Genomic DNA, 12,189 nt, shown 5'->3' on the forward strand with positions numbered 1-12,189 from the left:
GCTGAGCAGAGAGCCCGACGCGGGGCACGATCGCAGGACCCTGAGATCATGACCTGAGCAGAAGGCAGCGGCCTAAACCACTGAGCCACCCAGGCGCCCCTCAATAAGTATTTCTTGAATGAATAATTATGCCCAGACAATAGAGAATTATTGTGTAATACTTAATATGCATCATTTTTCCCTTAGTATTTTAATCAAAATTAGACCTAGGTTTAAAAAAGACTGCATTAGGAGGATGATTATATTACCTGCCTCCACATTTTTTTTAGATTTCAATAAATTAATAGGCAGCCTTTCCTTCTTACTGAATTATATAAACAAAATAAACAAGTATAAAATCTCATTACTTGGCATCAATTTGGGGAATGCCTATTGATTTATAAAATGCTATTTTATTACTTTAAACTATATAGTGTGGCATTCCATTGTAAATTCCTTAAAGACTTACTAAAGGCATTGCCTCAAGGAATAGATAAGATACATTTATAATTAACATTTCAACTGTTTAAAATAAATTGAATAAAATGAAATAAGTGACATCACACTAAAAATTTACAAAGTGTTATTCACCATCATGTAAAAATGGGAAGAAGAAAAAGTTTAAAAGTGCCAGAAAGCAGTTTGTTCTCCTAAGCTGTACTACATAATCTCTCTGAAACATTATTCATTCATTTATTGAAAAAGTTTTTCTTTAATGCTATGAAAGATAACATCGCAAATGATCACAAGTTCCTAATGAAATACGAATTGATGAGCTGTCCATTTTAACTTTCAAAGTCTAGTTTTTAGTCATAGTTACCAAATGAGGATATGTTATCATCTAGTGACATATCTTGTTTTGTCATAATAATAAAGCCAACATGGGTCATCTGCACATAGAATTAATTCAAATAAACTGGATGGCCAGTTCTAAAACTATCTGCCACTGAATAAAGGTATGAAGTAACCAATGCCACACCCACATGGAGATAAGGAAGGATTATAAACTACGCTCAGGGTACAAAAGGCATATCAGCTAAGGTTTTAAAAACCTAAGTAAAAGAAAAAATTTCAGAAGTTCCTCTAAAAGAATACATATACCAGATAGTTATCAAGAATCCAGAAAAGGCCCGAGGTACATGTAGGAAAATCCTTATTATCTGATACAATAGTAAAGAAGAGAACAGAAATAATTCACACTTAACAATGTAACATACGCCCTTTACAAAGATGGCGTCAAAAGCTAAGAAGGAAGCCTCTGCCCCTCCCAAAGTCAAAGCCAAAACAAAGGCTTTGAAGGCCAAGAAAGCAGTGCTGAAAGGCATCCACAGTCACACAAAAAAAGATGATCTGCAGATAACCTGCATCACCTATGTTTTGACTACCCAAGACTCTGTGTCCCCGAAGACAGCCCAAGAGTGCCCCCAGGAGAAACAAGTTTGATCACTATGCCATCATCAATATCCCCCGACTACTGAGTCAGCCATGAAGAAAACAGAAGACAACAACACACTTGTGTTCATTGTGGATGTCCAGGCCATCAAGCACCAATCTAACAGGCTGTGAAGAAGCTCTACCACACTGATGTGGCCAAGGTCAACACCTTGATCAGGCCTGATGGAGAGAAGAAGGCATGGGTTCGACTGGTCCCTGACTATAATGCTTTGGATGTTGCCAACAAAACTGGGATCATCTAAACTGAGTCCAGCTGGCTAAATCTAATTTTTTTCATCATTAAAAAAAATATAATATACAGATTAGTATGGTTAAATTAATAACAAAAATGGGAATAATCACAATAATTTAAACACTTCATATTCATTTCCACATTCATCACATTTTCAAATACTGCCTTTTTTTCCTACAGAGACATGTAAATATGTTTAACAATCAAATTGTACTATTTCCATAAGATAAAAATGACTAAAATATCTGTTACAGCATCATTAACTATGATAGTTCTATTTATGGACTACATTCAGCTACTCACAGAAAAAGCCAAGGACAGAGCTCAGGTTTTTTCAAACTTGGCACTACTGGTATTTTGGGTAGAATACTTGTTTATTAGGAGTGTGAAGGCAGGGGCTGTCCTGTGCGTTACAGGATGCTCAGCATCATCAGTGGCCTCTACCCATCAGATCCTACTATAGTACCCACTAACTATAACAACCAAAAATATCTGGAGATATTGCCAGATGTCCCCTGGAGAGAAAACTGCTGCTTGGTGAGATCCACCAACTTAAGATGGAAGGAAGGAAGGAAAGAGGGAGGAAGGGAGAAACGGAAGGGAAGAGTGGGGGAGAATAATCATACTAGGCATTCTTAAACAGTTAATGAAACTATATATAATGAATCTGAATTTCTAGTTGGTGGATTTGAATGTGTGTATTGTAGTTTAAGAACATTCACAAGAAAAAATCTATTTTTAAACAAAATCACGTTTATAATTCCAAACAATAAACATATCATCAATGTCAGATAAATAAGATTCTACTGTTCTTAAGAAGAAAATAATGAAAAATATTCTCCTTATTACTTCTGTCTTAAGACTAACACCCTACCTTCCTGCTGTCCCCCAGCAATAAAAATATTGCAGTCTTTCATTCAGTTTTGAAGGCAAGAGAAGAGTTTTTTCCTCTGACTCTACAGATGGTTCCTGAAAGTGTTCTCCAGGTGACCTGAGGTGACTGACAAGTCTACTTTGCATTTACAAACAAGTTTAATAGGACCTGCATATTAACAAGAGTAATAATTTGTCATAGCAAAAGAATTAATTTTTGTATCCACTGATTACCTAGCAGTACGCTTTTAAGTTTCTCTTTTGATTACTTTTAGGCTTACCATAGATGTAACTGATCGTGCATCTTCTTCATAATTTACTACTGGAGGTGGCTCTTTCCCATCATTTTCTTGTACTTTTTGCTCTAGTAATTCTTTCTGTGCTGTAAACTTTGCCTCAGTGCATTTCAGCTGCTGGACTGACTGTTTCAGCTCTTCAAGTGTCTGTTTTTGGCTTAGTAGAAGCACAATACTGAAAGAGAACACATTAAGCATAAATTATTTCAACTTCTTTAAGAAATAAGATTTTAAAGGAAACTACATGGGCATATTATGCTTCTGTTTCATTTTCATCTTTATAACAGTTTTTCAGAATCATCTGAATTACAAAACTAAAGAGCTTTCAAGTCATCACAATAGTTACTAAATGTTAGCATTAACAAAACGGAAGACCAAAAACAACAAAGTGGAAGAAAATATTTGAAAGCAAAAACCAAATTCAGGATGCTTTCAAATACAGTGTCATCTATGGCATTCATTTTACTCTACAGTGAAGTCACCTACCTCACAGAGTACAGACACTTACACTGAGAAGTGTGGAACCCAAAGTGAATTAATATGACTGAAGCAGAATCTCAATTTATTTCAAATCTCAAATGGAATATAGTTGAACTCAGATTTATGCCTTGGGAAAAAATAAATCAAATCAAGGTGACAACCTGGGAAAAAAAGCTGTGTTTATGTTGCAAGGGGTATGTTTTTAGAGTTGGAGAAAACTGTTCTGACAGTTTTCTGTTCTGTTCTGTTTTTAGAGTTGGAGAAAACTGTTCTGATAGTTGACTTCCCCATTTCTTCTTTAGAGAACTACATAGGCCACATGTTGCCTTATTGTGAACTTCGATTCCCTGAGATCTGCCCTAAAAGGAATTTCAAACCAATTCACCCACATGAAAGCCATAAAAGGTAGTGGTGGCAAGGAACACGTTCTGGAAACACTGTCATACATGGTCTCTTAATATCTTAAAGAATTGTGCTATGTACCATTGAAAACATGTTATTAATATGTAAGCGACAATAGATTGTCAATAGGGGAAAACTTCAAAACCAGAGAATAAGATCAGAAAATGTTACCTCCTTAAATTAGAATTTACATGGATCAATATTAATTGAGTAAGTAATCATAGGCAGAAGGAATGACCACTAAGACAGATTTGTTTATAAATATGATGTTGATCAACATTTTGAAAACTCAATTCCAATCAAATGGAGCGGGATGCAGCCTCGGTGAATGCTATAAGAAAAGCTATAATCTCCTCAGTGAGTTCCAGGTAAGTATCCTAACAAAATAGGAACTCATGTAGAGAACTGAGTGAAATTTGGGAAAAATAGAACTAATGAGTAAGATTATTTTTACCAGAAACCTACCAATGTTCAAAAGACAAACCCCTTTATTTATTTATTTATTTATTTATTTATTTATTTGACAGACAGAGATGACGAGAAGGCAGAGAGGCAGGCAGAGAGAGAGGAAGGGAAGCAGGCTCCCCACCAAGCATGGAGCCCGATGTGGGGCTCGATCCCAGTACCCTGGGATCATGACCTGAGTCAAAGGTCATAACCCACTGAGCCACCCAGGCGCCCCGAGAAAAACCCCTTTAACCAGTAGAGTTCACAGCAAACGCAATGAAGAAAGATATACCATACTGTCAGAGCTCATTAACACTTCCCAAGTAAAATCATCATGGCATAATGGAAAGAGTGTAATTATACTGAATGAGAACAGATTCAACTTAATGACTTAATCATGTTGTTTTTCCCATCTTCAGTTTTAGCACTGGAAAAATTGATATATACCAAATTGTCAGGGTTGTTCTGAATACAATGAAATAATACTTGAAAAATTGTTAACATAGTACCTACCATAAAGTAAGAATTCAGTAAACAGCAATTATCATTTCTGTCAACATCGTTCAAAAATCTGTGACCTATGTTCTAAATCCACACAGATTTCCTGATAAATTCATGCTGGTTTGCATATTAGATAATAAGCCTTTTTTCATAAGAAATTGTTTATATATTTTTTCCCTGTGAATCTCTTCAGAGAAAGTTGATTTTTTAAAACAACCATTTTTGTGAACATAAATTCATGAGGACTGGGTTCTGGAAAGATTACACCCATTATGAACCTAAAGCTTCTTGAAGTTTCCTTCTTTGTATCACATAGCTACCAAAAGAATCACATGACAAGAAGATAAGGGACAACTCAAAATGTACAGGATAAGATGGTAAAAACACATATTCACGTACATCTGCAGGATGAGTCTAAAAAGAGGGTGAACAATTTCACAAATGCGGACCAATTAACAGGGAAGTATACTTGAAAATACTAACACTCTAAAACCATTACTGCTACCATTAGCTTTTTGTAAATCAATTTCATAAATATGGAAAAATGCAAAATAAAACAATGATAATCAAAAGAATGAAAATAAACTACCAAATTAAAATATGGAATGACAAATAAGGAACAACAATTGCAAAAAATAAATATTAACTGAATGGCTGAAAAAATTCAAAGAAATACATTTGCAGGAGTGAAACATACACATTTTATTATCTCTTCAACTGTACAGCAGGCCCCCAAAGATGACAACATCCTTCACCCCAGAACCTGTGCATATGTTATCTTACAGAACAAAAGGGAGTTCTATAAGTTAAGGATGTTGGAATGGGGAAGTTATTTTAGAAGATCCAGGTGAGCCCAATATTCGTAAGGATCTGATAAGAGGGAAGTAAAAGGGATGATGTTAGAGAAGGCAATGCGAAAAGAAAAAAAAGGGAAGGCACTGTGATGTGGGGCCAAGAGCCAAGCAATGAGGAAAGTCTCTAGAAGCTGGAAAAAACAGAAAAAGTAGACTCCCCTCCAAAAGCCTTCAGAAGAAATTAGCCCCATCAACAGCTTGCTTTTAGGTCCATAAGATTTATTTCCAAAAACTAATTTCCAGAAATATAAGAGAATAAATTGGTGTTGTTTTAAGTTACCATACAAACCTTAAGAGAAATGATACCTATTTTTGGTCCATTTTTAAATGGCTAAACTAGAAGGACTGTTATGATTGTGCAATAGCCATTAACAAATAGAATATAGACTTAGGAGGAAAAATATTAAAGAGTCAGAAGTATTATTCAGTCAGGGCAAAAAAATGACTGTGTTATATAAAGGATGTGAATAAATTAGTTTTCGCTTCATTAAGCACTAAACAAATTTTCTGAAGGATTAAACCATTATAGAAAGAATAAAAAAAAATAACTTAAATAGAAATACCAGACATTCCAGCAATCCCACTCCTGGGTATTTACCCAAAGAAAACAAAACCACTAACATGTAAAGATATTTGCATCCCTATGTTCACTGCAGCATTATTTACAACACTCAAGATATGGAAGCAATCTAAGTATCCAACATTAATGAATAAATAAAGATGATGTGGTTTGGTGTGTTGTGCATAAAGATTATTCATATATATAAAACACAAATATATTTAAATATGTAACATAAGTCCACATTATGAAATATTACTTGGTCATTAAAAAAAAAAGAATGAAATCTTGCTACTTGTGACAGTTTCGATGGACCTAGAGGGTATTATGCTAAGTAAAATATCAGACAGAGAAAAACAAATACCATATGATTTCACTTATATGTAGACTCTGAAAAACAAAACAGAAACAAACTCATAAACTGGTGATTGCCAGAGGGGAGAGGGAAAGGAAGATGGGCAAAATACACAAAGGGAATTAAGAGGTACAAACTTCTGGCTATAAAATGAGTAAGTCACAAAGGTATAAAGTACAGCATAGGAAATATTAGTCAATAATATGAGAACTTTGTTGGTGACAGTAACTAGATATATACTGGACAGTAACTAGACAGTAACTAGATATATAGTGATCATTTTGTAATGTATACAAATGTTGAATCACTATGTTTTACACATAAAACTAATATAATATTGTATAACAACTATAGTTCAATAAAAATAATAAATTAGCAAATTAAAATATTTTAAGTCATATATATTATATAGTTTAGAGAAAGGGCTCTATTTTTTTGAGATTTTTTTATTTTATTATTTATTTGACAGAGAGAGAGAGATCACAAGTAGGCAGAGAGGCAGGCAGAGCGGGTGAGGAAAGCATGCTCCCTGCTGAGCAGAGAACCCTATGTGGGGCTCGATCCCAGGACCTGAGATCATGACCTGAGCTGAAGGCAGAGCTTAACCCACTAAGCCATCCAGACGCCCCTATTTTTATTTTTTTTAAATATTTTATTTATTTATTTGAGAGAGAGAGAGTGAGCAAGTGATGTGGGTGGGGCAGAAGGAGAGGGAGAACCAGGCTCCCCGCTGAGCCCAATGTGGGGCTCCATCCCAGTATCCTGAGATCATGACCTCAGCCAAAGGAAGATACTTAACCAACTGAGCCAAGCAGGATCCCTAAAAAAGCTCTATTTTTAAACATGACTTCTCATGGCATTTACAATCTCTGTATTACTATTATATCATCTTTATTTTACACCAGATAATAAATGGGGTCTTCCAAAAGGATCAACATAAAAGAAAAAAGTTAGTATTTTCAACAAGTGGAGATGGCACAAGTGGGCATCCAAATGCAAAAAAATGAATTAAAAAAACAGACCTTATACCATTCATAAACATTAACTCAAAAGGGATCACAGACTTAAATGCAAAACATAAACTACAAAACTCCTAGACAATACATAGGAGAAAAGCTAGATGGCCTTGGGTATGGTGATAGGTTTTTAGATACAACCCTAAAGATACAATCTGTGAAAGAAATATCTGATGAACTAGACTGTACCAAAATTAAAAACTTCTGCTCTCTGAAAGACAATGTCAAGAGAACAATAAGATAAGCCACACACTGGGAGAAAAACACACATCTAATAAAGGACTGCTACCCAAAATATACAAAGATCTCTTAAACATCAACAATAAGAAAAACAACCTGATTTAAAAATAGTTAAAGACCTTAATAGACATTTTACCAAAGGAGTAAAATAAGTACATGAAAAGATGCCCCATATCATTTGTCTTCAGGGAAATGCAAATTAAAACACCAATGAGATACCATGACACACTTATGAGATGGTCAAACTCCAGAATACTGACAACATCAAAAGTTAACAAGAATGTGAAGCAACAGGACCTCTCATTCATTGCTGGTGGGAATACAAAATGGGGCACCTACTTTAAAAGACAGTTTGGCAATTACTTAGAAAAAATAATAAAAATACTCTTACCATAAGATTGAACAATCACACTCCTTAGTATCTGGTTAAAGGAATTAAAAGCTTATGTCCATACAAACGCCTGCACACAGATGTTTACATAACAGTTTTATTCATAATTGCCAAAATTTGGAAGCAACCAAGATGTCCTTTAGAAGGTGAATAGATAAATTGTGGTTCATTCTGACAATGGAATATTATTCAGTCCTCAAATGAGCTACCAAGCCACAAAAAGACATGGAGGAAACTTAACTGCATATTATTAAGTGAAAGAAACCAATGTGAAAACGCTGCATCATGTCTGATTCTAAATACATGACATTCTGGAAAAGGCAAAGCTATGGAGATAATGAAAAGATCAGCAGTTGACAACAGCTGAGGATGGGGCTCAGTTGAGGATGAGGATAAACAACTAGAGCACAGAGGATTTTTAGCAAAAATTACTCTTCATGATACCATAATGATGGACACCATCATTACACATTGCTCAAATTCACAGAATGTACAAGAGTGAAACATACTTTATTTTTTTTTAATGTAAAGTTTTAAAGATTTATTCATTTGAGAGAGAGTGAGCATGCACATATACGAGCAGAGGTGGGGGCAGCATGAGAGAGAGAGAGAGAAATTCAAGCAGACTTCCTGCTGAGCATGGAGCCCGACATGGGGCTCATCCCAGGACCCTAAGGATCATGACGTGAGCCAAAACCGAGAGCCAGTCACTTAACCAACTGAGCCACCTAGAATGAAATGTAATTTAAACTAAGGACTTTGAGTGATAATGATGTGTCATTGTAAGTTCATCAACTGTAAATGTTAGCACTCTTGTAGGGGATACTGATAATGGGGTAGGATATGCATGTGTCAGGGCAGGGGTGTATGGAAAATCTCTGAACCCTCCCCTCAATTTTGGTGTGAAACTTAAACTACTCTAAAAAATAAAATCTTAATATAAAAAAAATTGGTATCTGTACACATCTATGAGAATGGCTCAAATAAAATATGGTGACCATTCCACATCCTTGCAAGGATAAGGAGAGGAGACACTGATCACTCACAGATTGCTGGTAGGAAACCAGCAATCACACTCATGGTTATCCCAGAGAAATTAAAACTTATGTTCACACAAAAACCCTTACTAAATGTTGGAAGCATTTTTATTTGTAATAGCCAAAAACTGGAAACAAACCAGATGTTCTTCAAAGGGTGAATGATTAGACATTATGGGTTAAACCGTTATGGGTTAAACCGTGTCCTCTTAGAAGACATGTTCAAATCCTATCACCAAGAACCTCAGAATGTGACCTTAATTTGGAGATGAGGTTGTTGCAGATGTAATTAATGAAGATAAGGTCATACTGGAGTGGATGGGCCTTTAATGTCTATGGCTTGTGTCCTTATAAGAAGATGAAACCAGATACTGAGAAGAGCACTCAGAACATTGTACGAAGGTGGAGGCAGAGACTGAAGTGATACTTCTATAAACCAGGAAAGCCTAAGTTTGCCAGCCAGTAGAGAAGTCAGGAGGGAGGCATGGATCAGAGTTTCCCTCAGAGCCATCAGAAGAAACCAGCCTGCCAACACCACATTTGAGACTTCTGGCCTCCAGAACTCGGAGAGAATAAATTCATTTTTTAAGCCAAAGTATGCAGTACTTTGTTACGGCTGCCTTAGGAAACTACCACCACACCATAGAATACTACTTAATAAAGAGGAATGAGAATACCTAGATGGATTACAATGAATGTAAAAAGTCAATCTCAAGAGATTGCATACAGTGTGAGTCCATTTACAAAAAATACTTGAAAAGAAAAAAACTGTAGAAATGGAGAACATATTAACAGTTGTCAGGAGTTAGGAAAAGGATATGAGATAGAAGGCAGAGTAGCTACAAAAACCCAACACAAGCGACCCTTGCAATGATGGAAACATTCTGAACTATTATTGTGTCAATGTCAGTATCTGGATTATAATATTATATCATAGCTCTGCAAGATTTTACTACTGGGAGAACTGAGTACAGGGTACATGGAATCTCTGTGTATTGATTCTTACAACTATATGTCAATCTAATGCACTCTGTTTTATTCTCCTTCAGTAGTTCTAAATATCTATTGTACTGTATCATAATGGCAATCACTTGGTCATTCTGAGACATTATCCTAATACCAGGAATTAGGCTAAAATACACATTTCCTGGCTTGTAGTTTAGTGGTTTTGAAGAACAGTGAGATTTTCTGGAGAGGTATATGTCCTGTTGGATGGCTTTTGTCCTTTTTTTAATCGACATGTCTAATCATGAAATTAATGAGCAACATTAGCTTTTAACAATCTGAGTTTTATGTATAATGATATAATTTCACATACGGTAACGTCATGCTTTTGTTCAGTAGTTACGTTTTTAAAGGTATGGTTATAATCACTATACCACATACTATATAATTATTTTTATGCTTATAATACCATTTAGCAAACAAGTTATACATACTACAGTAAGAAGAAAATTATAGAAAATAAATGACTACATAACACAAGATATATAGGAAACCATAAATAAATTTAAACATGGACGGGATCAGGACCTTTACCTGTACAACTTATTTCTTATCGCTGGCGACTTTTTGCATGCATTCTTCATATGGAGGGCACCTTCTGTTCTTCACATCTAGCACAAACGCCACTTTCTGGGAGACCCCTGACTACGTATCTTAAGTAGGTGTTCCTCTGTTATTCTTCTATCTGAATTCTTTATTTTATAGCAATTATCATAATTGCTAATTTCTTATTTGTATTAGTCTCCATGAAAGTGTAAGCTTCATGAGACATGGGACAATATATATCTTACCTTTCATTGTATTCACAGTGCCTAACAAGACATGCAATAAATATTACTGAATGAATTATTTGGGCAGGACTTTTTTTGTAACATACATAATTTTTAAATCCTGAGACAAAAATAAAAGGTCCCTGAATTTGTAGACTAGTACAATAACTTAGATTGCTCAAGTCTTACCTTAACTATAATATAGCTGTGACATTTTGCAAGTCTCTTAAAATTTTGGGACCTCTGATGTCACATAATTTGAAAGATAAGAAGGCTGAATCAAATGAGCTCTTAAGATTCTGCATGGCTCTAAGAGTTTTGATTTTATAATATACAAAGAATTTTTAAATATTAGATGATAAGGGCACAAAACAACACAAAATTGAATAATCATTCAATTCTTGGAAGTCAAACCAAGCATTAAAACCAATAGTAATAATACTTGCTCTTCATGCCATTGAGTCATAAATAACATATGCTTGGCGTACTTTCCCATAAACTGTTTTATAATACAGTAGTCAAGGATCATAAGTCAGGAGAAGATTGATATTATTTCCATTTGAATAAATATGCTTTAGAAGTAATGAGTAAAGTTACGTATACTACAGTAACACTTAGTGTTGTATTAAAATTATACCATTTCAAGTGGTTGGTTTTATTCCTTTTACTCTATTTTTTTTAAATATAATTCTACAACAGCTACATTTCAACTGAGACTGGCATCACTTATATAAACTAAAACTTGACTCATTCGTGTGAATTTAATGTCACATAAAAACCATTCTTTAAGTTTATTTTTCACTTTAGATTATTCAATTACAGTAATCAAAGCTACCAAATGATTTCTTATATAACTTATTTTTTCCCTGTTACTATAAGATGTTTTAGAGACATTTATGTTAAACTCAAATTTAAAGGTTTTAACTTCAGTTTCTTATTATGTTATATTTCAACTGAACCAATAATGCTTTCTGTTAGGTAAAAATTCAGTATAATTGCAATAATTTACAAGTACAAAACTTATAGGATACTTTCAGCATTTGTGAAGAGCTGTAGTTCTATTTTATTGTTTTATTACTTCTAATTAACAGTATATGAAGCTAAAAAAGTATTGCCCAGTAAAAAAATTGTAAATCTATTTCTAAAACTGGATTAAAATTGCTTTCAATTATATAAGTGTATTTAAATATATATGTAGATTTATACAAATACATATGAAGATTTATACACATACATACACAAAAAAGGAAATGTTTTTGAATTATTAAGAAACTAAAATGCAAGCATTTTCACTAGA

At 34.4% G+C, this 12,189-nt stretch overlaps 1 protein-coding gene across 6 annotated transcripts in view; it reads right to left on the reverse strand.

The window, feature by feature from the left end:
* Positions 1–12,189, reverse strand: part of FER (FER tyrosine kinase) — a 466,540-nt gene that overhangs the window by 336,060 nt on the left and 118,291 nt on the right. For all 6 annotated transcript variants that reach the window (XM_045999916.1, XM_045999920.1, XM_045999919.1 and 3 more), the window contains one exon: positions 2,821–3,010. In XM_045999916.1, coding sequence (XP_045855872.1) covers positions 2,821–3,010 — 190 coding nt within the window. The remainder of the gene's footprint in view (positions 1–2,820; positions 3,011–12,189) is intronic.

This window comes from Meles meles, chromosome 3 (genome assembly GCF_922984935.1).
Source record: "Meles meles chromosome 3, mMelMel3.1 paternal haplotype, whole genome shotgun sequence".
NCBI lineage: Eukaryota > Metazoa > Chordata > Mammalia > Carnivora > Mustelidae > Meles > Meles meles.